Source organism: Macaca mulatta, chromosome 3 (genome assembly GCF_049350105.2).
Source record: "Macaca mulatta isolate MMU2019108-1 chromosome 3, T2T-MMU8v2.0, whole genome shotgun sequence".
NCBI lineage: Eukaryota > Metazoa > Chordata > Mammalia > Primates > Cercopithecidae > Macaca > Macaca mulatta.
In genome coordinates, this window is record NC_133408.1 from 181,703,031 (window position 1) to 181,728,908 (window position 25,878).

General features: G+C 40.5%; 1 protein-coding gene across 1 annotated transcript; it reads right to left on the bottom strand.

The window, feature by feature from the left end:
* Nucleotides 1-25,878, bottom strand: CLEC5A (C-type lectin domain containing 5A). Its single transcript, XM_001085243.5, has 7 exons — nucleotides 25,614-25,878; nucleotides 25,021-25,119; nucleotides 24,147-24,206; nucleotides 22,706-22,774; nucleotides 8,410-8,546; nucleotides 4,397-4,503; nucleotides 1-2,910 (listed from the first exon to the last, which is right to left on the bottom strand). The coding sequence occupies exons 2-7, from the start codon at nucleotides 25,097-25,099 to the stop codon at nucleotides 2,796-2,798; spliced, it is 567 nt and encodes a 188-aa protein (XP_001085243.3). The 5' UTR covers nucleotides 25,100-25,119; nucleotides 25,614-25,878; the 3' UTR covers nucleotides 1-2,795.

The window sequence follows — 25,878 nt, forward strand, 5'->3', positions numbered from 1 at the left end:
AAGAGTAACAGAATCTGTTTAATGTTTTAACAAGATCATCCTGGTTGCTGGATGAACAATACATGAAAGGACAATAAAGGGAGAAGGATGAAGGCCAGGTGGAGATTGCATCAGTTAGATTTTGCTATATGAGACATAACCAGAAAACTCCAGTGGTATGCAGTGATAAGCTTTTATTTTCATGCTTAGAGTTTCTGCTGATCTAGGGTGGCTCTACTGCTCTCAGGTGGATTTGTTCATGAGTCTAAGGGTTGTATGGGGGTTGGCTGACCTAGGCTGGGCCCACATTTGAAGTCATGAAAAGTGTGCCTTTGATCTCCATGTGGCTTGGCCACAACATTTTTGAGGCACCCTTCTCTGACTTGGGCAAATTTTTATTCCCGTATTATAAATGAGTTAACAAGTTCTGAAACATTAAGTGGCTTGCCTACATTAAGCTTCTAGCAAATTGAAAAGCTGCTTCTTGGATGAAGATCTCAACTTCAGATCCTCTACAAAATGCTTCTCCTAATGTCTAATGCCATTGAGATACATAGAGGAATGTTATTTAATATGTGCAATAATTTTTTGAGATAGGTATTACTACCCCATTTTATCAGTAAGGAAACTAAGACCAAGAAAGAGTAGGAAAACTGTACTGATTCACACAGCATATTAGAAGCAAAGTCAAAACTCAAATTCAAATTTCATTGCCTTTTTTTTTTTTAAAGCATGCCACTGCTATCTAATAAAGATCACATTTATCTAAGCTTGCAAGGATCCAGGAACTCTCCCAATGGTAAACTTAAACCAAAGCCCACATTTTCCCTATCTACTCCCCACTCCCACCCCAGGCCACTGGGCTCCTTTTAGAACCTGCACAGAAGTGTCTCCTAATCTTGGGGGAAATTTAAACTGTCTACTAAAGAAATCACTAGATGTCTACATTTCCTGATCTTAAAAGTTTGCAGTTATTCTGTCATGAAACAGGAAGTGAAGCAACTATAGTTCTCTCTTCTCAAAACAGAAGGATTAGGATTTCCTTTCTGTTGTCTGAGTTCTGGGGCTTGCCTTTGGCTAGAATTGATTTTTCTCTCCACTTAGAGAGAAAAATCAATTGTTGATTTTTCTCTCCACTTAGACTCAGCCTTACTTCCCTTCTCAACGGTAGCACTTATTCTTTCCCAACACAGTCAGAGAACTTGTATCTCCACAGGCTGCTAATATAATTCCAATTTCCACCCCATCTCAAACACAAATTACTTCTGGTGATTCTCTTTAAGCAAGTTCTGACACCTGATGTGTTATCTCATTTTTAAAAATTGTAAGTGGCCATGCTAAGGAGCCAAAAATGATGAAACCTAGGAATGCAGAAACAGAACTTAGTGTTGTAATAAAAAATATGATTTACAACATCTTGTTTGGTATGCATATACTGATATGTACAGTCATGACTGTGGTACATTGTTATTAGACACAAAATGGTATGCATTGTACTTAGGTGACTATTATTTCCATCAGTTTTATACATGGTCTTCCTTATGGTTTACTTATTCTTACTCAAAACACACAAGGCATCTCTTTTATCTTTCTCATGCACCAAGCAGGGTAAATAGCTGATGTCTTGTGAATGTAGAGAACAGCCAGGGTACTCCAAGACTTTTCTTCCTCTTTCTTGCCTTTCTTCCAGTGTGGCCAAATGAATGCTCTGTTTCCTGTCTCAGGTGATTTCCATTTGACCCTGATGTTCTCTTTCTACTATGTGCTTATTCCTTGTCCCCAGCCAATGTTTCCCTGAGCAGCCCTCCTCTTTTTCTATTGCTTCATCAGCTGGACCTGTTCTAGATCAATGTGATGCCAACCAGTGCCAGGGTCCTTGGGTCAGTAGGCTGTGCCTGATATCAGGTTCTCTCTAGAACTAGGGGACAAATATATTGTAATTATTGTTGCCTAAGAGACTATCCAAAATTTTAAAAATATACTCAACAAATACAGTCAGGTACTCAAAACCTTCAGAGCAAAGGAAGCCTGCTTACCTAAATTTTGGTTACAAAGGAGTTACATATGTTATAATGGAGTTTCAGAAATATGACAAGGGAATTTTTAGCTTAAGTGTCTCTTCAGGGCTTTGCTGAAGAACAGAAACCTAGTGTGTTTTGTTCCCTTGGCTGTCTGGTTTTCTTCAAAGGGGTCTCCAAGAAGGTTCCTATCCTGCCCAGACGTCTCTCCATTCCCATAAACAATGCTGCTGTCTGTGCTGCTCCAAGCTCAGCACTAGGAGCCCTCCCCAAGGCCCAGCCTTAGTTCAGACTGAGGAGAGCCTCTGCTACCCCAGCTTGTGGAGTTAGGAGGGGCATGTGAATGGGGTTCCCTTGAGAACAGAGATGAGGTCACAGGAGCTACGTTTATCCCTCTTCCACCATGGTGGAATCCCTAAATAATGGTGGAATAATCCCTAAATAATGTTTATAATTGCTCACTCTACAGTTGCTCCCTGGTAGTACGGTAGATACTCTGAGGCTAAAATAAAACAAACCCTGTCAACAGACTAGGCCCTTTTGATCAGTCGGAAATGTTCAGTACTACAGAAGCAGACCTCATCTCTATACCAACTGAGTTGTTTCCATAAGACTGATCCTGTCTCCTGGAGATGGCTAGTATCCAGTCCCCCAGTGCAGAAGAAAGAAGCTCAGTTTCTCAAATGGGCAAGGACCGCTGCTGGTAGACAGATAGGTAAGTAAAAGGATCACTGGCCAGATGACCTGTGTGGATTCAAAAAGAGTTGCAAGTATGGTTCTTGTCACAGGGAACTGTGATCATCTGGCATTCTTCTCACAGATCCTGCGGTAGCGGATGTCACATGATGCAGCATCAAATGTCTTTGTTAGGCCAATGGTCGCGCAGTTGAAATTCTGATTCTGATTGGTAACACTAAATGAGAAAACAAAACAAAACAAACAAACAAAAAAACAAAGCATGGTAATGGCCCATCATTTTAGCCCAGGCTCTTCTGATTCCAGAGTGAGAGTCTTGCAGGAATTTTGCCTGGAGGGGCAGCAGACTACCGGGCCCACACAGGCCTCCATTTGGGAAGCCTCCTTTTTAGCTCAGATCCCTCTCCTCATCCAGCTCCACAAATGCAGCTGTAAACCGACCCTTTCCTGTCAGCTCTTCTGCGAGCTTGTACGGATTCACAGTCTTAGACTAACTCACTCACTGTGGCGTTCGGTTAGAAGCATCTCATGGACTGTCTCTTCTTCCAAAAGTACTGTTTAGGACAGTACATGTGTTCACAGCGGGAGGGCAGGAAGGAAAAGGAGAGAGGTTGTGCATCCCTTTCCAGACCATAGTGGCTTCAGAAAAACTTGGTGGAGGTATGTGTTGGCTCTCCCACCTCTTTTTCTGTCATTCAGTCTGTTTCAGTCTGACTGAAAAGACTCTGGTTTCAGAGAAATGTCATGTGTTTTGGACTAGCTGTATGATATTTAACACATTTCTAAGTTTTTCTTGTCCTCAGTTCAACTGTCTGTGAAATGGGGAGTGATAAAAGCATCATGGGGAATATTTCAGGAAACAACATATGCAAAGTGTTTAGCATAGTGCTGGCATTAGCAGACACTGAATAAATATCAATTTCCTCCTCCCTGTAGGGAAGCCCAGTTACAGGCTGGGGGACTGACTTGACCTCTGTTTGAATCACTACTTTCGTACAAACACTGGGAAAATTATTGGTGTTCTCACCAATCCTAATCTCCATGGAACAATTCACAGGAGATAGCTCTTGGGGGTCAGAAGTTTATAGCTTTGAGGCATAGACACGTTGCTTATAATAACCTTTATTTAGATAAAGAAGGCACATCTGGGGAAACTTGTAGGTACTTTGTAATAAAATGTGATCTGTGGGTTAAAAGATGAAGCCCTTTTGATCAGTCAGAAATGCTAGGTGTTATAGAAATAGATCTCATCTCTATACCAACTGGGTTGCCTCCATAAAACTGACCGTGTCTCCTTGAGATAGCTAGCATCCAGTCTAGACTCATATCTAGTCTGTTTGAAGTCAAGAAACTAAGCTTTTTTGATCAGTCAGAAATGCTCAGTGCTATACAAACTAGCATCTAAAGAGAGCTACACGATACATCAAATGAGTGCTATGTATGTGGATTTGTTTGGATCCTGATTTGAATAAAATAATTTGCTATATGAATACTCTTCTCTCTCCTTATGAAAGTTTGATCTCTTTCATAAGAAAAAGTTTATTAAAATGTGTCTCAGGGAATGGATGGGTTGGAAGAAAGGAGAAGAGCAGAACAGAGTCAAGCGTTAGCGTTTGAGCTATTCCAGAGTGAACCCACCAATCTCAGGTTTGGTCTTTTGAAGCAAACCAAGATCCCCAGGAAACTGTGGGATGTTCACGTACTTGCCATTGAACACAGAGTTGTTGATCCAACGCCACCTTTTCTCTTCACGATTGTAAATTAAGCCAATAAAATACTTCTCTGTATCAGCTATGTCCTGAAGAAACTTCTAGAAATTAAAAAAAAAAATTTCAACAGTGACTCTTTTAATGACACCTCTCTTGAGCCAATGTGCCCATGATTGTATCTGATCCTGGGAATAAGGAAGGCTGGTAGGGAACGCTGAGACCAGCTACAGCTGGGACTCATCACTAAGCCTAAAGAAGTCGTTGTCAGGCTTCACAGGGAATCTGGAAAGCCTGAAGTCTTGTTAAAACAGATTGCTGGGCTCCTGGTTAAGTAGGTCTAGTGAAGGGAACCAATAATTTACTTTTCTACAAAATGCCCAAGTGATACTGATGTTTCTGTCCAGGGACCACACTGTGATAATAAAGGGGAAGGGGTACTATGCAATCAAAAACAGGGTCATTTAAAAAAATATGTCATGCTTCTATCCATAGGATTGTTTTTGTTACCAGAAATTTTGAATGCTAAGTAAGGCTGAATCAAGTGTTAATACAATGTGTTTCTATTTATTGAGTACTTAGGAAAGGAAAACAGTGAGATTTAGAAGTATATTGCTTTTAGAAGTGTAATCCAAGAAGAAATAAGCAAGTGCTTGTTGAATATTTGCTAATTTGACACTAGTCCTAGACATCTTTGTTCTGTATTTATTTGATAAGTTACAAATCATTTCAGCCAGAAGTGTTTTCTATACCTCCCATAATCAGTGGGTATCCAAGTCTTATTCTTTCCATCCCCATGTCTGTTTCCTTAGTTTCTCCCTTTTCAATGTTCTCCTTTTCTGAAATATCTTATTTCATTACTTTTTAATTAATTACTGAATGTTCTCATTTACCAAACATCTTTTGAGTGTCTATTATGTGCCATGCGTTGTATTAGGATGAGGATATGGAAGCAAATATATTTCTCCTCAAAGTAATTATAATCAAGAGGGTTGGCAAACTACAGCCAGTGGGCCAAATCCAGACTTCATCCTGTTTTGGTAAATGTTTTATTGGAATGCACCCATGCCCACTGTTTACATATTATCTATGGCTGCTTTCAAGTTACAACAGCAGAGACCAATGCCCTGAAAAGCTTAAAATGTGTATTATCTGACCCTTTTTAAAAAAAAGTGTTCTGACCCATAGTCTAAAACCAGAATCCTTAATGCTGAACTCTCACGCTGGAAGCCATGGATGGTTTCCCAGGAAAACTATGGAACCACTGGAATATTATGAAAAATATTTTGCTTATGTAATGTTTCTGGGAAGAGGTACATAGATTTTATCACCATTTAAAAAAAGTCAGTGGCCTTTGAACCACTGATTCCAGAGTGAGAGTCTGTTTGAAGAACCACAGGTTTAATGAGGGAAGACAACCAACTTAACTAGCATAATGAAGTATCTCAGGTGTTGTACTAGGGAATTATATACTAGATCTGGAAGATGCAGAAAGGAGGAAGCGATCATTCTACATAGATATGAAGTTTTTCTAGAATGATAGATGAGGTGATACCTGAGATGAATTTTAGGAGATAGCTAAGTTTGTCAGACAAACTGTCGGGGAGAGTATGGACTTCTGGAAGACAGCATGGATTATAGGCAGGTGGGGAAGCAGCCTGGAGCATTTGAGGAACTGCAAGATGCTCAGCGTAGTTAGTGCAGAGGTGGCAGGGAGGTGGTTTGAGAGACAAGGCTGGAGAGAAGGCAGAGGCGGCACTGTGCAAGGCCTGATACGATGTAAGGTACATGGATGTGCTTTGGTCAAGGAGTAGACTGAGGCAGACATCCGGGCCAAAGTGACTCAGTGAGTTTAAGGAGCAGGCATGCAGATATATATACACTTGCTATATAACCTGTTTGTGTAAGCTGATGCTTAGCTCAGAGCCACTGTTGTTTGAAAAAGGTATAATTGACCTGCCGATGTTGTGCATGCAGCTTGGCTCGGCTCAGTGTGTCTTGACATGGTACAGGCGCTGGTGCCCAGAGAAAGAGAGAGCGAACCAAGGCTGTCCATCTTGCAGTTGGACAGAGGGGAGCCAGGACATAGCTCAGCATGCACTCATGTCCAGAGGGAGAAAGAGTTAAGCTGCTGACCCTGAACACAAGGGAGAGCTGGCTGCGCAGCTGTGTATGGGAGTGGCTGGATCAAGCAGCCAGACAGACAGTGTGAGAAAGCTGCTGATGAAAGAGTTGCTGAATAAAACTACATTTCACCTGCTTATGGCCCCCTGAGTGTTCTTTCAGCTATCTGCCACCCACTCTCTCCCCTAGGACCTCAGCATGGGCTGGAACCTGACCATGAGTGTGACATTTGGCGTGGTCATGAACCTAACATATGCCATGCTAGGAGAACTGGGGTTTAACCCATTTTAATTTGGAAAATGGCACAGTTTAGAGCCTTGGAGGTATTATGATGTCAGTTCTGAGGAGGATAGCTAGAAAGAGTGCAAAACAGGAGGCAAGGAGATGGATTAGAAGAATTCTGAAGAAATCCAGGTAAGAACTGAACTATTTGTTATGGGCATAGAGAGAAAAGGACTTGGTTAGCAAATAATTGAGGAGGAAAAGACAAGGTAAAGTCCCAGAAAACTCTTAGCCTTCAATCTTGGGTGACATGAATACTCACCAGTATTTGGAATGTAAAAGGAGTAGCGGTGGGGTCAAATATAATTGACTCAGTTTTGAACATAGTGAGTTTGTGGGACTCTTGAAACATCAAAGTGGAATTTGATATACCTGTTTGGAGGAGATGAGCTGGAGATACAGACTTGAGAGTCACCAGCAAACCATTGGCATGATGACCTTTGTCTTTTTCTTTTCCTTTTTTTTTTTTTTTCCGAGGCAGAGCCTTGCTCTGTTGCCCAGGCTGGAGTGTAGTGGCACAATCATGGCTCACTGCAGCCTCTGCCTCCTGGGTTCAAGCAATTCCTCTGTCTCAGCCACTTAAGTAGGTGGGATTTCAGGTGTGCACCACCTCACCTGGCTAATTTTTAGTAGAGACATGGTTTCACCATGTTGGCCAGGCTGGCCATGATGACCTTTTTCATCACCAAGGATGCAAATTGGCATCCACAAAACTTAATGGGTGTAGCAGACTTGTCACACTTGCTTCTTCCCTTTGCCTTCCCTCCTTTCCTATTTTCATTCCCCTGTCTTGCTCCTGTTTTTCCACCTTAGGACATTTTCCCTTGCTACCTGGGTACTTAGCCCTAGAGGGTTTGTAGCATCCAGATCCCTTGGTCATCTATTACCAAGATTCAGAAAGGAGATCATCTTACAAGTTCTTCTAAATCACAGGAGGACTTTTTAGAGGAGGAATAAAGGGATAGAAGTGAGAGAAACAAGAGTATAGTGTATGTAGCACAGATTAGAGTATGGATTTCGGAGTCAGAGAGATCTGAATTCAATTCTGTGTTTTGTTATTTGACCTTGGGCAAATTACTTTTCTGTCTCCTAGTTGCCAGTTATAAAATGTGGATAGTAATACATCTTCATGATTATTATCATGATCATCTACTGCAAATTCAGTTCTATGACCTGATTCTCAGTTTTTCACATTGCTAATTTTGTCAATTCACGTCTTCCTTATTTACTATGCAGACTGGGATGATGCATTGACATCACATCTATGAGGTATTCTTTTAGTTGTTAAACTACTTTTACACACATCATCTCATTTGGTCATTTGCTTCACTTTAAATATCTTGGCCCAGCCCCAGGATATCAGCTCATTAAAACCACAAGGTGTGAATTTCTGTGGTTAAATGAAACTGAAAAACATGCTGCTTCACTGCTACTAAGAAGAGTCTCCTAACCCCCAGTCCAGAACAAATAGCTTCAGTTTTTCAGCCAGCCACCTGTCCATTCCTCACTCAATCCCATCCCCGCTTCCCGAAATTTCCACCCCATCCCACCCACTGAGGCTGTGTAGAGTGTGTGGCTTTACTGTACCATTCCAGTGTCCTCACCAGTTTCTCTGGTGTGTTGACAATTGCCAATGTGGATCCTTTTCTTTTGCAAAAGTCCCTGCTTTCATTCCAAGATGATTCAGAAGTAGGTAAGAGAAAACATCTTTCTTGATAAAATTCCCAGTCTTCGGGGCAGACTGAAGAGGTCCAAGAAAGGAGAGTATGAGTTTACTGGTTTGGGGTATAAATCCTGGAATTAAGTCATAAAACAGTGATACATATTTTTGTTTTAATGATTATATTGGTAAAAATTATTCCCCATCCAGGAAGAAATTCCACCCAGTCTAGTCTGGTTCCCTGACAATAATCTAAGGAGAATAAGGAGAAGAGCACAATGGTTGAATAGAAGTTTCCATTAGTCATCCCCCTACAGGAACACCAAGTCTGACAACTATCTACACATAAAAAAGCACAAATACATACATGAGAACAAAAAATCAGATGAACACGCAGTTCCTGGGTAGCTGAAAGAGGCACTGCAGAGGGTAGGAAAGACAGTCTTGAATTGCTGACACCACCCCTGCCCTATCCCTGCTGCAGTGACAGCATGGCATGGTAAAGTCTGTGTGCATGGGAGAGGGAGTGTGCAGGGATCGTGAGACTTTACACTGGACTCAGTGCTGCCCTCTCACAGTGGAGGGCAAAATGGACCGAACTCAGCTGATGCCCACCCATGGAGGAAGCATTTAGATGAATGCTAGCCAGAGGGGAATAACCCACCCAGTGGTTGAAACTTGAGTTCTGGCAAGCCTTGCCCACTGTGAGCTGAATGGCTTTGGGGCCATAAATAAACTTGAAAGGTAGTCTAGGCCACAAGGACTGCAACTCCTAGGCAAGTCCTTGTGCTGAGCTGGGCTTTGAGCCAGTGGAATTAAAGGGAACCTACTGAGATACCAGCCAGGGTGACCAAGGGAATGCTTGTGCCATTGCTCTCTCAACCCCAGGGAGCACAACTTGCAGCTCCAGAAGAGACCCTTGCTTTCTGCTTGAGAAGAGGAGAGGGAAGAGTAAAGAGTACTTTGTCTTGCATCTTGGATACAAGCCACAGTAGAATAGGGCACTAGTCAGAGTTGTGAGGTCCCCATTCCAAACTCTAGTTCCTGAAAGACATTTGTAGGCACACCTAGACATACCCTGGGACAAAAGTGAATCCTCTGTCTTGAAGATAAGTACACAGTTCTGAAAGGACCCCTCACCTGCTGATGAAAGAATTCTTGGCCCCTGAATAACAAGCAGCAATCCCCAGGTAGTATGTTATGGGCCTTGGGTGAGACTGAGATGTCTCGGGCTTCAAATGAAACCCAGCACATTCTTCTGCTTGAGAAAAGAAGAGAGAAAAGTAAAGGGGGCTTTGTCTTGCACCTTATGTAACAGCCTGGCCACAGAGAAGTAAAGGTCAGCTTTTGGGGTCCAAGATTCCAGGCCTTGACTCTTGAATAGCATTTCTGGACCTGCCCTGGACCAGATAGAAGCCCACAGACATAAAGGGTGGGTTCTAGGCCTGGCAGCATTTGTGACAAGCTGACCAAAGAGCCCTTGTACCTTAAACAAAAATCAGTGGTAGTCTGGCAGTGACCCTGTGGGCCTGTGATGGTAGTGGTCATAGGGTGAAGCTCCACTGCCTGCGGAAAGGGGAGGGAAGAGTGGAAAGAACTATGTCTCATGATTGGAGTTTCGGCTCAGCTACAGGGGGATAGAACACCAGGTAGATTTATAAGGTGTTTGACTCCAGTCGCTGGTTCTAAGACAGCATCTCTGGACGTATTTAAGGCCTGGTGGAACTCACTGCCCTGAAGGGAAGGTCACAGGCTTGGCTAGCTTCACCATATGCTGATTATAGAGCTGTAAGATCTTGACAAAACATAAACAGTAGCCAGGTAGTGGTTGTAGTGGGCCTTGAGTGAGACTCAGTGCTGTGCTGGCTTCAGGTCTGACCCAATGCAGTCCCAGTGCTGGTGGTCACAGGGATGCTTGTGTCACCCCACTCCCAGCTCTGGGCAGCTCAGCACAGAGAAAGAGATTCTGTTTGGGAAAAAGTAAGGAAAAAGAACAAGAGTCTCTGTCTGGTAATCCAGATAAATCTTTCAGATCTTATCCAACACCAACCAGGTGGGTACCGGTACTAGTCTATAAGACCCACAGAGTTACTGGGCTTGGGATGTCCCCCATGCAGATAGAGCTTAGGTCACAACACCCAAGTCCTTTTGAATACCTGGAAAGCCTTCCCAAAAAGGATGGATGTAAACAAACCCAGGTCATGAAAGCTACAATAAATACCTCTCTTCTATGCCCAGACACTGATGAACATCGACAAGTATCAAGACCATTCAGGAAAACATGACCTCACCAATTGAGGTAAATAAGACACCAGGGACCAATCCTGGAGAAACAGAAATATGTGACCTGTTAGACAGAGAATCCAAAATAGCTGTGTTGAGGAAACTCAAATAAATTCAAGATAACACAGAGAAGAAATTCAGAATTCTATCAGATAAACTAAGAGATTGAAATAATTAAAAAGGATCAAGCAGAAATTCTGGAGTTAAAAAATGAAATTCACATACTGAGGAATACATCAGAATATTGTAATAACAGAACCAGAGGGGTCACAGAAGTCAAAGGAGACAAAAGAAAAAAGAATAAGAAACAATGAAACACATTCGTAAGGTCTAAAAAATTGCCTCAAAAGGGCAAATGTAAGAGTTACTGGCCTTAAAGAGGAAGTAGAGAAATAGATAGGGGTAGAAAGTTTATGCGAAGGGATAATAACAGAGAACTTCCCGGAGGGGCGGAGCAAGATGGCCGAATAGGAACAGCTCCAGTCTCCAACTCCCAGCGCCAGCGACACAGAAGACCGGTGATTTCTGCATTTTCAACTGAGGTACTGGGTTCATCTCACGGGGGAGTGCTGGACGATCGGTGCTGGTCAGCTGCTGCAGCCCGACCAGCGAGAGCTGAAGCAGGGCGAGGCATCGCCTCACCTGGGAAGCGCAAGGGGGAAGGGAATCCCTTTTCCTAGCCAGGGGAACTGAGACACACAACACCTGGAAAATCGGGTAACTCCCACCCCAATACTGTGCTTTAAGCAAACAGGCACACCAGGAGATCATATCCCACACCTGGCCGGGAGGGTCCCACACCCACGGAGCCTCCCTCATTGCTAGCACAGCAGTCTGCCATCTACCGGCAAGGCAGCAGCGAGGCTGGGGGAGGGGCGCCCGCCATTGCTGAGGCTTAAGTAGGTAAACAAAGCTGCTGGGAAGCTCGAACTGGGTGGAGCTCACAGCAGCTCAAGGAAACCTGCCTGTCTCTGTAGACTCCACCTCTGGGGACAGGGCAATAACAAACACAGCTGAAACCTCTGCAGACGCAAACGACTCTGTCTGACAGCTTTGAAGAGAGCAGTGGATCTTCCAACACGGAGGTTGAGATCTGAGAAGGGACAGACTCCCTGCTCAAGTGGGTCCCTGACCCCTGAGTAGCCTAACTGGGAGACATCCCCCACTAGGGGCAGTCTGACACCCCACACCTCACAGGGTGGAGTACACCCCTGAGAGGAAGCTTCCAAAGCAAGAATCAGACAGGTACACTCGCTGTTCAGAAATATTCTATCTTCTGCAGCCTCTGCTGCTGATACCCAGGCAAACAGGGTCTGGAGTGGACCTTAAGCAATCTCCAACAGACCTACAGCTGAGGGTCCTGACTGTTAGAAGGAAAACTATCAAACAGGAAGGACACCTACACCAAAACCCCATCAGTACATCACCATCATCAAAGACCAGAGGCAGATAAAACCACAAAGATGGGGAAAAAGCAGGGCAGAAAAGCTGGAAATTCAAAAAATAAGAGCGCATCTCCCCCGGCAAAGGAGCGCAGCTCATCGCCAGCAACGGATCAAAGCTGGACGGAGAATGACTTTGACGAGATGAGAGAAGAAGGCTTCAGTCCATCAAATTTCTCAGAGCTAAAGGAGGAATTACGTACCCAGCGCAAAGAAACTAAAAATCTTGAAAAAAAAGTGGAAGAATTGATGGCTAGAGTAATTAATTAATTGATGGCTAAACGAAATGAAAGAGATGAAAACCATGACACGAGAAATACGTGACAAATGCACAAGCTTCAGTAACCGACTCGATCAACTGGAAGAAAGAGTATCTGCGATTGAGGATCAAATGAATGAAATGAAGCGAGAAGAGAAACCAAAAGAAAAAAGAAGAAAAAGAAATGAACAAAGCCTGCAAGAAGTATGGGATTATGTAAAAAGACCAAATCTACGTCTGATTGGGGTGCCTGAAAGTGAGGGGGAAGATGGAACCAAGTTGGAAAACACTCTTCAGGATATCATCCAGGAGAACTTCCCCAACCTAGTAGGGCAGGCCAACATTCAAATCCAGGAAATACAGAGAACACCACAAAGATACTCCTCGAGAAGAGCAACTCCAAGACACATAATTGCCAGATTCACCAAAGTTGAAATGAAGGAAAAAATCTTAAGGTCAGCCAGAGAGAAAGGTCGGGTTACCCACAAAGGGAAGCCCATCAGACTAATAGCAGATCTCTCGGCAGAAACTCTCCAAGCCAGAAGAGAGTGGGGGCCAATATTCAACATTCTTAAAGAAAAGAATTTTAAACCCAGAATTTCATATCCAGCCAAACTAAGTTTCATAAGTGAAGGAGAAATAAAATCCTTTACAGACAAGCAAATGCTTAGAGATTTTGTCACCACTAGGCCTGCCTTACAAGAGACCCTGAAGGAAGCACTAAACATGGAAAGGAACAACCAGTACCAGCCATTGCAAAAACATGCCAAAATGTAAAGACCATCGAGGCTAGGAAGAAACTGCATCAACTAATGAGCAAAATAACCAGTTAATATCATAATGGCAGGATCAAGTTCACACATAACAATCTTAACCTTAAATGTAAATGGACTAAATGCTCCAATTAAAAGACACAGACTGGCAAACTGGATAAAGAGTCAAGACCCATCAGTCTGCTGTATTCAGGAGACCCATCTCACACGCAGAGACATACATAGGCTCAAAATAAAGAGATGGAGGAAGATTTACCAAGCAAATGGAGAACAAAAAAAAGCGGGGGTTGCAATACTAGTCTCTGATAAAACAGACTTTAAACCATCAAAGATCAAAAGAGACAAAGAAGGCCATTACATAATGGTAAAGGGATCAATTCAACAGAAAGAGCTAACTATCCTAAATATATATGCACCCAATACAGGAGCACCCAGATTCATCAAGCAAGTCCTTAGAGACTTACAAAGAGACTTAGACTCCCATACAATAATAATGGGAGACTTCAACACTCCACTGTCAACATTAGACAGATCAATGAGACAGAAAGTTAACAAGGATATTCAGGAATTGAACTCATCTCTGCAGCAAGCAGACCTAATAGACATCTATAGAACTCTCCACCCCAAATCAACAGAATATACATTCTTCTCAGCACCACATCGTACTTACTCCAAAATCGACCACGTAATTGGAAGTAAAGCACTCCTCAGCAAATGTACAAGAACAGAAATTATAACAAACTGTCTCTCAGACCACAGTGCAATCAAACTAGAACTCAGGACTAAGAAACTCAATCAAAACCGCTCAACTACATGGAAACTGAACAACCTGCTCCTGAATGACTACTGGGTACATAACGAAATGAAGGCAGAAATAAAGATGTTCTTTGAAACCAATGAGAACAAAGATACAACATACCAGAATCTCTGGGACACATTTAAAGCAGTGTGTAGAGGGAAATTTATAGCACTAAATGCCCAAAAGAGAAAGCAGGAAAGATCTAAAATTGACACTCTAACATCGCAATTAAAAGAACTAGAGAAGCAAGAGCAAACACATTCGAAAGCTAGCAGAAGGCTAGAAATAACTAAGATCAGAGCAGAACTGAAGGAGATAGAGACACAAAAAACTCTCCAAAAAATCAATGAATCCAGGAGTTGGTTTTTTGAAAAGATCAACAAAATTGACAGACCACTAGCAAGACTAATAAAGAAGAAAAGAGAGAAGAATCAAATCGACGCAATTAAAAATGATAAAGGGGATATCACCACCGACCCCACAGAAATACAAACTACCATCAGAGAATACTATAAACACCTCTACGCAAATAAACTGGAAAATCTAGAAGAAATGGATAATTTCCTGGACACTTACACTCTTCCAAGACTAAACCAGGAAGAAGTTGAATCCCTGAGTAGACCAATAGCAGGCTCTGAAATTGAGGCAACAATTAATAGCCTACCAACCAAAAAAAGTCCAGGACCAGATGGATTCACAGCTGAATTCTACCAGAGGTACAAGGAGGAGTTGGTACCATTCCTTCTGAAACTATTCCAATCAATAGAAAAAGAGGGAATCCTCCCTAACTCATTTTATGAGGCCAACATCATCCTGATACCAAAGCCTGGCAGAGACACAACAAAAAAAGAGAATTTTAGACCAATATCCCTGATGAACATCGATGCAAAAATCCTCAATAAAATACTGGCAAACCGGATTCAGCAACACATCAAAAAGCTTATCCACCATGATCAAGTGGGCTTCATTCCTGGGATGCAAGGCTGGTTCAACATTCGCAAATCAATAAACATAATCCAGCATATAAACAGAACCAAAGACAAGAACCACATGATTATCTCAATAGATGCAGAAAAGGCTTTTGACAAAATTCAACAGCCCTTCATGCTAAAAACGCTCAATAAATTCGGTATTGATGGAACGTACCTCAAAATAATAAGAGCTATTTATGACAAACCCACAGCCAATATCATACTGAATGGGCAAAAACTGGAAAAATTCCCTTTGAAAACTGGCACAAGACAGGGATGCCCTCTCTCACCACTCCTATTCAACATAGTGTTGGAAGTTCTGGCTAGGGCAATCAGGCAAGAGAAAGAAATCAAGGGTATTCAGTTAGGAAAAGAAGAAGTCAAACTGTCCCTGTTTGCAGATGACATGATTGTATATTTAGAAAACCCCATTGTCTCAGCCCAAAATCTCCTTAAGCTGATAAGCAACTTCAGCAAAGTCTCAGGATACAAAATTAATGTGCAAAAATCACAAGCATTCTTATACACCAGTAACAGACAAACAGAGAGCCAAATCAGGAATGAACTTCCATTCACAATTGCTTCAAAGAGAATAAAATACCTAGGAATCCAACTTACAAGGGATGTAAAGGACCTCTTCAAGGAGAACTACAAACCACTGCTCAGTGAAATCAAAGAGGACACAAACAAATGGAAGAACATACCATGCTCATGGATAGGAAGAATCAATATCGTGAAAATGGCCATACTGCCCAAGGTAATTTATAGATTCAATGCCATCCCCATCAAGCTACCAATGAGTTTCTTCACAGAATTGGAAAAAACTGCTTTAAAGTTCATATGGAACCAAAAAAGAGCCCGCATCTCCAAGACAATCCTAAGTCAAAAGAACAAAGCTGGAGGCATCACGCTACCTGACTTCAAACTATACTACAAGGCTACAGTAACCAAAACAGCATGGTACTGGTACCAAAACAGAGATATAGACCAATGGAACAGAACAGAGTCCTCAGAAATAATACCACACATCTACAGCCATCTGATCTTTGACAAACCTGAGAGAAACAAGAAATGGGGAAAGGATTCCCTATTTAATAAATGGTGCTGGGAAAATTGGCTAGCCATAAGTAGAAAGCTGAAACTGGATCCTTTCCTTACTCCTTATACGAAAATTAATTCAAGATGGATTAGAGACTTAAATGTTAGACCTAATACCATAAAAATCCTAGAGGAAAACCTAGGTAGTACCATTCAGGACATAGGCATGGGCAAAGACTTCATGTCTAAAACACCAAAAGCAACGGCAGCAAAAGCCAAAATTGACAAATGGGATCTCATTAAATTAAAGAGCTTCTGCACAGCAAAAGAAACTACCATCAGAGTGAACAGGCAACCTACAGAATGGGAGAAAATTTTTGCAATCTACTCATCTGACAAAGGGCTAATATCCAGAACCTACAAAGAACTCAAACAAATTTACAAGAAAAAAACAAACAGCCCCATCAAAAAGTGGGCAAAGGATATGAACAGACATTTCTCAAAAGAAGACATTCATACAGCCAACAGACACATGAAAAAATGCTCATCATCACTGGCCATCAGAGAAATGCAAATCAAAACCACAATGAGATACCATCTCACACCAGTTAGAATGGCGATCATTAAAAAGTCAGGAAACAACAGGTGCTGGAGAGGATGTGGAGAAATAGGAACACTTTTACACTGTTGGTGGGATTGTAAACTAGTTCAACCATTATGGAAAACAGTATGGCGATTCCTCAAGGATCTAGAACTAGATGTACCATATGACCCAGCCATCCCATTACTGGGTATATACCCAAAGGATTATAAATTATGCTGCTATAAAGACACATGCACACGTATGTTTATTGCAGCACTATTCACAATAGCAAAGACTTGGAATCAACCCAAATGTCCATCAATGACAGACTGGATTAAGAAAATGTGGCACATATACACCATGGAATACTATGCAGCCATCAAAAAGGATGAGTTTGCGTCCTTTGTAGGGACATGGATGCAGCTGGAAACCATCATTCTTAGCAAACTATCACAAGAACAGAAAACCAAACACCGCATGTTCTCACTCATAGGTGGGAACTGAACAATGAGATCACTTGGACTCAGGAAGGGGAACATCACACACAGGGGCCTATCATGGGGAGGGGGGAAGGGGGAGGGATTGCATTGGGAGTTATACCTGATGTAAATGATGAGTTGATGGGTGCAACACAGCAACATGGCACAAGTATACATATGTAACAAACCTGCACGTTATGCACATGTACCCTACAACTTAAAGTATAATAAATAAATAAATAAATAAATAAATAAATAAATAAATGAAAAAAAAAAAAAAAAAAAAAAGAACTTCCCAAACCTAGAGAAGGATATCAATATCCAAGTACAAGAAGGTTATAGAACACCAAGTAGATTTAACCCAAAGAAGCCTACCTTAAGGCACTTAATAATCAAACTCCCAAAGGTCAAGGATAATGAAAGGATCCTAAAACCAGCAAGAGAAAAGAAACAAATAATGTACAATGGAGCTCCAATATGTCTGGTAGCAGACCCACATTGTTACTGGGCTTGGGATGTCCCCCAAGTGGAAATCTTACAGGCCAGGAGATTTAATATGCATGGCATATTTAAGTTGCTGAAGGAAAAAACCCTTTACCCTAGAATAGCATATCTGATGAAAATATCCTTCAAACATGAAGGAGAAATAAAGACTTTCCCAGACAAATAAAAGCTGAGGGATTTAATTAACTGCACACCAGTCCCATAAGAAATGCTAAAAATAGCTCTTCAATCTGAAAGTAAAGGACATTAATGAGCAATAAGAAATCATCTGAATATATGAAATTCACTGATTATAGTAGGTACATGGAAAAACACAATAATCATAACAGTGTAACTGTGGTATGTAAAGTACTCTTAAGTAGAAAGACTAAAAGATGAACCAATAAAAATGATAACTGCAACAACTTTTCAAGACATAGACAGTAAAAACAAAGTTATAAATGGAAACAACAAAAAGTTAAAAAGTGAGAGACAAAGTTAAAATGTAGAGTATTAGTTTTCTTTTTTTGCTTACTTGTTTGTTTATGCAGAGTTAAGTTGTTATCACCTTACAATAATGGGTTATAAGATAGTATTTGCAAGCCTCATAGTAACCTTGAATAAAAAAAATACAGTAGATATATGAAAAACAAAAAGCAGGAAATTAAATCATACCACCAGAGAAAATCACCTTCACTAAAAGGAAGACAGGAAGGAAAGAAAGAAGGAGAAGAAGACCAAAAAACAACCAGAAAACAAATAACAAAATGGCAGAAGTAAGTGCTTACTTATTAATAATAATATTGAATGTAAATGGATTAAACTTTCCAATCAAAGTATGTAGAGTGGCTGAATGGATGAAAAAACAAGACCTAATGATCTGTTTTTCCACAAGAAACACACTCCACTCCACCTATAAAGATACATACAGACTGAAAATGAAGGGATAAAAAGAGACATTTCATCCCAATGGAAACCAAAAAGGAGCAACAGTAGCTATACTTATATCAGACAAAATAGATCTTGAGACAAAAACTGTAAGAAGAGACAAAGAAGGTCACTATATAATGAAAAAGGGGTCAATTCAGCAAGAGGATATAACAATTGTAAATACATATGCACCCAATACTGGCACACCCAGATATGTAAGGCAAATATTATTAGAGCTAAAGAAATAGATAGCCTCCAATACAATAACAGCTGGAGAGTTTAACACTCTGTGTTCAGCATTGGACTGATCTTTCAGATGGAAAATCAATAAAGTAACATTGGACTTAATCTATACTGTAGACCAAATGAACATAATAGATATTTATAGAACATTCTATACATCAGCTACAGAATACACATTCTTTTCTTCAGCCCATGGATCATTCTCAAGGATAGACCATATGTTAGGTAACAAAACAAGCCTTAAAACATTCATAAAATTGAAATGATATTAAGCGTCTTCTCTGACCACAATGGAATTAAATAGAAGTCAATAACAAGAGGAAGTTTGGAAACTGTACAAATACATGGAAATTAAACAATATGCTCCTGAATGACCAATAAGTCAATAAAGAAATTAAGAAGGGAATTGAAAAATTTCTTGAAACAAATGATAATGAAAACACAGCATACGGAAACCTATAGGATATTAAGATGGAAATTTATACCTATAAGTGCCTACATCAAAAAAAAAAAAAAAAAAAAAAAAAAAAAGAGAAAAAAAAGAAAAACTTCAAACAAAACATCTGATGACAAATCTTAAAGAACTAAAAAAGCAAGCACAAATTAAACCCAAAATTGGTAGAACAACAAAAAAAAAAGATCATAGCAGAAATGAAATGAAGAAAACAATACAAAACATCAATGCAAAGAAATTTGGCTTTTTGAAAAGATAAATAAAATCAATAATCCTTTAGCCAGACCAAAAAAAAAATAAATAAAGAGAGATGACCCAAATTAATAAAATCAGAGATGAAAAAGGAGACATTAGAGACATTACAATGGATGGCACAGAAATTCAAAAGATCATTAGTGACTACTGTGAGCAACTATATGCCAATAAATTGTAAAGTCTAGAAGAAATGGGCAAATTCCTAGACACGTACAACCTATCAAGATTAAACCACAAAGAAATCCAAAACCTGAACAGATCAATAACAAGTGATGAGATGAAAGCCATGATGAAAACTCTCCCAGTAAAGAAAAGCCCAGGATCCAATGGCTTCACTGCTGAATTATGCCAAGTATTTAAAGAAGAGATAATACCAATCCTACTCAAACTGTTCTGAAAAATAGAGAAAGAGGGAATACTTCCAAATTTATTCTATGAAGCCTACATTACCCTGATACCAAAAACAGACTAAGACACATCAAAAAATGAAACTACAGGCAAATATACCAATCAATATTGATGCAAAACACCTCAACAAAATACTAGCAAGCTGAATTCAACAACATATTAAAAAGATCATTCATCATGACCAAGTGAGATTTATCCCAGGAATGCAAGGATGGTTCAAGATATGCAAATTAATCAGTGTAATACATTATACCAACAGAATGAAGGACAAAAACCATACGACCATTTCAATTGATGCTGAGAAATTATTTGATAAAAGTCAACATCCCTTCATGAGAAAAACTCTCAAAAAGCAGGGTATTGAAGGAACATCCCTCAACAAAATAAAAGCCATATATGACAGACCTACAGCCAGCATATATTGAATGGGGAAAAAATGAAAGCCTTTCCTGTAAGATCTGGAACATGGCAAGGCTGCACACCCTTTCATCATTCTTTTTCTACATAGTACTGGAAGGCTTAGCTAAAGCAGTCAGACAAGAGAAAGAGATAAAGGACATCCAAATTGGAAAGGATGAAGACAAATTATCCTTGTTTGCAGATGATATGACCTTATATTTGTAAAAACCTAAAGATTCCACCAAAAAACTATTAGAACTGGTAAACAAATTCAGTAAATCTCCAGGATACAAAATCAACAGACAAAAATTAGTAGCATTTCTACATGCCAACAGTGAACACTCTGAAAAGAAATTAAGAGACTAACCCCATTTATAATAGCTACAAATAAAATAAAATACCTAGGAATTAATTTAACCAAAGAAGTGAAAGTTCTATACAATGAAAACTATAAAACATGGACGAAAGAAATTGACAAGGACACCAAAAAAAAAAAAAAAGGAAAAATATTCCATGTTTGTGGATTGGAAGAATCAATATTGTTAAAATGTCCATTCTACTCAAAGCAATCTACAGATTTATTGCAATCTTTGTCAATAATCCAATGACATTATTCACATAAATAGAAAAAATTATCCTAAAATGTACATGGAACCACAGAAGGCCCAGACTATCCAAAGCTATCCTAAGCAAAAAAATAACCAAACTGGAGGAATCACATTACCTGATTTCAAATTACACTGCAGAGCTTCAGTTACCAAAATGCTATGGTACTAGCATAACAACAGACATATACACCAGAACAGAAGAGAGAACTCATAAATAATTCTATACATCCACAGTAAACTCATTGTTGACAATGGTACCAAGAACATGCATTGAGGAAGGGACAGTGTCTTCAATAAATGGTGCTGGGAAAACTGGATATTCATACACAGAAGAATAAAATGAGACCCTTGTCTCTTGACATATACAAAAACTAAATCAAAATGGATTGAAGATTGAAATCTAAAATCTCAAGCTATGAAAATACAAGAAAACCTTCTGGAAACTCTGTAGGACATTGAAGTGAGCAAAGATTTCTTGAGTAATATCCCACAAGCACAGGCAACCAAAGGAAATATAGATAAATGAGATCATATTAAGTTAAAAAAGCTTCTGCCCAGCAAAGGAAACAATCAACGAAGTGAAGAGACGACCCACAGAATGGAAGAAAATGTTTGAAAACTACCCATTTGACAAGGGATTAATAAGCAGAATATGTAAGGAGCCCAAACAACTGTATAGGAAAAAAAAATCTAATAATCTAGTTAAAAAATGGGCAAAAGATTTGAATAGACATTTCTCTAAAGAAATAGTACAAATGTTAAATAGAAATATAAAAAGGTGCTCAACACCGTTCCTCATTATAGAATTTCAAATCAAAACTACCATGAGATATCATCTCAACCCAGTTAAAATGGCTTTTATCCAAAAGGCTGGCAATACCAATACTGGAAAGGATTTGGAGAAAAGGGAGCCCTCATACACTGTTGGTGGGAATGTAAACTAGTCCAACTATGGAGAAGAGTTTGGAATTCCTCAAAAAACTGTAAATAGAGCTACCATATGGCCCAGCAATTCCACTCCTAAGTATAGGCCCAAAAGAAAGGAAATCGGTATATTGAAGAGACATCTGCACTCCCGTTTTTATCGCAACACTATTCACAATAGCCAACCTATGTGTCCATCAACAGATGGATGGATAAAGAAATGTGGTATTTATACACAATGGAGTATTATTTGTCCATAAAAAAATCAGATCCCGTTATTTGCAACAACATGAATGGAACTGGAGGTCATTATGTTACATGAAATAAGCCAGGCAGAGAAAGACAAACTTCACATGTTTTCACTTATTTGCAGGAGCTGAAATTTGAAACAATTGAACTCATGGAGACAGAGCATGGAAGGATGGTTACCAGAGGCTGGAAAGGGTAGTTGTTGGGGGAGGTATGGGGGAGAAGTGGGGCTTGTTAATGGGTACTAAAAAATAGAAAGACTAAATAAGACGTAGTATTTGCTGGCACAACAGGGTGACTATAGTCAAACATAGTTTAATTGCAGATTTAAACATAACTAAGAGTATAATTGGATTGTTTGTAATACAAAAGATAAATGCTTGAGGTGATGGATACTCCATTTACCCTGATATAATTGTTACATATTGCATGCCTTTATCAATATATATCATGTAACCTATAAATATATATACCTACCATGTACTCAGAAAAATTTTTAAAAAGCCTAAATAATGTATGTAAAGAGAATGAACTGGAAGGTCTTTATGGTCCCTTTGAGCAAAAAAATTCCATAAGAATAATGACAACGGGAGAAGTCTCTAAGAATTCAGTGCATGAGAACCTAGGGGATGGAGAGTAGGTTGGAACCTTGCACTTTACCTGTTCCATAGCTCCTTGTGGGAATGAAGCCATTAGGACTTGGGGAACTGCTCCCAAAAATCTGTGAGTCTTAAGTGAAAAGAAAACCTGAAGGTTATGGTATGACAAATACAACACAGAAACAGAAACATCAGAGTATGGGCTGTGTGACTATCTGAATCATGGAGATGACCAGAAGCTCTTGGCTACTCTGAGCTAGAACGTTTCAGACAATTTCTTTCTTTGAGCCTTCCATCTAACTACTGCCATTATTTGTCATGCTTGACACCCAAATCCTATTTCATGTCTCCTTTTTTTTTGATGTAGCGGTAGGCATCAAATCCTGAGAAAAAGAACAGAAGAAAGGAAAAGTAATGGAGGAATTTAGTATCAGAGAGAAACTCTCACACTCCTATCTTATATAAACCTTTGACAGTGTTTTCTCCAAAGGACTGTTTGGAGTACTTCTCCCCCAGGCTCCACACAGCATCTTTGCTGTTCTTTCTATTTCTGATGTCCCAGATTCAATAGGAAAATTCATAACCCTGGGCAGCTCTGGGACCCTTTTCTCATTAGCACTGTATTAGCTCTAAGGATTGAGGCTAATTGGAACAAAATTTCAGGACCAAGGGGATATTAGCAGACAAGGAAGCAAGTGAACTTTAGGGAGATTTTCTATAAGCAGGGAAGGGTCCATTCATTTCTAGAAATCCATATAGGGGCCTCATTTTCCTGGGAACAGTGACTGTCTGAGCAGGCAGCTGTAGTGACTTCAGAGGCTGGTCAAACATCTCATCGGGGTGCCAGTTATTTGTCCATTGTGGTGGAAGACCACTTTACTCTGACATCAAATTAGTTACTTACATTTATCTTAATGAAACAAATTGACATTCACTTTTTGTTTAGTTTATAGACTCTAAGATGTAATAGCCTGGTTTTCATCAGAAACTACTTTGAGATTATAACTTAAGGACTCTATAAGTATTTTATGGGTATTTTTTCCATACAGCTCACTGTATTGGGTTGCCTCTGTTGATACTAAGATATATGAGAAGTGGTCTTTCTCCTAACGATGTCAGTCGTAATAGGTGTCTTAACAGGAAGTGAGAGGATGTTGTTGGGAAAGGCTTCAGGAGGAAGCTGGTTTAACAGGGACGGGAGAACCATGCCCCACTCATCTCTCTAGCTCCCATAGCTCCTGGCTATTAAACACTTTCACATTCTATTACAATGATTAGATATAAATCATCCCCATATCCAGGAGGAAACTTGAGGATCAGAAATTTCCCTCAGTCTGCTCTTGGTTTTCTCATATGTAAAAGAAGGGGAATTAATTGGAAGATCTTTATGGACCATTGTACAAAAGAATTTCTTGGGAAAGGAGCCTGTGTGGAAGGTCTCTAGAAATTCAGCATAGAAATAGCAGGAGGAGGGGGAGAAGATTTACCACCATGCAGATTACCTGTTCCATAGCTCCTGGTGGTGGTGAAACCATCGTTACTTTTGTTAAAAATCTGTGGAACTGAAAAGAAAATCAGCTGTTGGCTCAGCCCCAAATGTGACTGCATGATGAATATGGCAAACACATATCAGCACAGGGGCTACTAGGGTACTGTGACTATTAGTGGGAAATACTGAACTCTCTGACTCAGTGAAGATGCGTAAATGTGGTTTTGTGACTACATTCACTTATTCCTATTTCTTTCCTGCTGTCTGACATGACAGGAATTGCACCTTCAGATTGCATCATGGGGAAGATACCTCTTAGCTAACTACTGCCTCCTACTCACATTTCCTTCCTCATTTATTTTCCCTACTGGCTTCTGGGACTGGAGAAGATTCTAGTTTCTGATTGCAGTAAAATCCTTTCCTAGGAGGCTTCTTTTACTAGGCATTTGGATGAATTGATTTATATGTACACAGAGAGAAATTTCTTTCTCAGTTAAATCCTGTTACATTATAATTCAGCTCTCACCACGGCCTTATCATTGGGTTGAACTGGAGCTGTAATTTTAGATTTTGGCAACAATAACAAGCACTGCCAAGTACTTCAGCTGAGATCACCCAACTAATACTCCATTAGCAAAAGCTTTGCATGGGGTTCTAACCATCAGAGACTGTTAAGTTCTATATCTCCAAGGTAGACCAAGGAGCCTGGCCCACTGTGTGTGCTGGGGAGTGAGAAAGGCATTGCCAATTGACCTCAGATTGGGCCAGTTAGTCTCAGATGGAAAGACTTGGGTATGAAACCTGTATACCCAACCTTGCTTTCTAAGAGAAGAGTCAATGAGCCAAACAACGTGGAGGTTAGGGCAAGAGGTTGCTCAAATACTCACAATAAAGTAGAAAGAAAGTCATTCCGACAACTTTAAGCACCACCACAATAAGCCCAGAGATGATCAAGTGCCGGTTCATGGTGAAGGAGCTGCAGGGGCCTGTGAAGATTAGAGCACGGCAGCATCAGAATTCGGGAACAAGGCTGCTTTTCACCAGGACATATTCCTGCCTCTCGCTCAGAGTACCCAAAGCAAGGCAGACTTGGAAGACAGGCATGACATTGATAGGTACCAGGAGGTGATCCAGCATGGGCCCAGAACACAGAAAGAAACAAGTATTGATTGGAGCCTTGGAACTTGGCATGCTGCCTCTCCTTCACTCATTCCCTACTCTGGGCCTCAGCCTTGCCCTATTTGTGGCCTCCTAAATTCTGTCTAATAATTAAACCCTCTCCTGTATTTTGAGAACCCTTATCCTTGCAATGACCCTTGTTCCCAAGGACCTTAGTTTGTAGCCTTCACCATACTGACTTCAGTTGTCAGAAGCCTCAATCTTCCAAATACCAGGGGTAGGAGACAGATAGGACAGGCATCCCTGAAGGTCTTGGCATTGCTCAACAGTCCATGCAGCCAGGACAGACAGACAGACTCACCTCTTTCTCCCTGGAAGTCTAGGCTGGATTGCAGATGGGGGTCTTCCTGGTGGCCCAATGCTTGGTGTGGCAGGCAGGGTCCCCGTCTCCTGAGAATATGCTCCTTCTGCCCAAGCAACGTTCTTCCTTCTTCACAGTCTCTGCCTTGGTGGCATCCCCGCGAAATACTTCTTCCTGTTCGGTGTTCTTGGCAAAGGGAGCAGGCGGGGCAAAGAAGGGAAGAGAGTCTGTAGTCCTAGTGGTGGCAAGAACAGAGTTCCTGCCA

What these genes read in the sequence shown, in the direction of transcription:
- CLEC5A (XM_001085243.5), bottom strand. Translation starts at nt 25,099, where the DNA reads ATGAACCGGCACTTGATCATCTCTGGGCTTATTGTGGTGGTGCTTAAA. An exon ending in GACTTTCTTTCTACTTTATT is followed by an intron (nt 24,207 to 25,020) that starts GTGAGTATTTGA and finishes TTTTCTTTTCAG; the next exon opens with TTCCACAGATTTTTAACAAA. An exon ending in AACTCTGTGTTCAATGGCAA is followed by an intron (nt 2,911 to 4,396) that starts GTACGTGAACAT and finishes TTTCTCATTTAG; the next exon opens with TGTTACCAATCAGAATCAGA.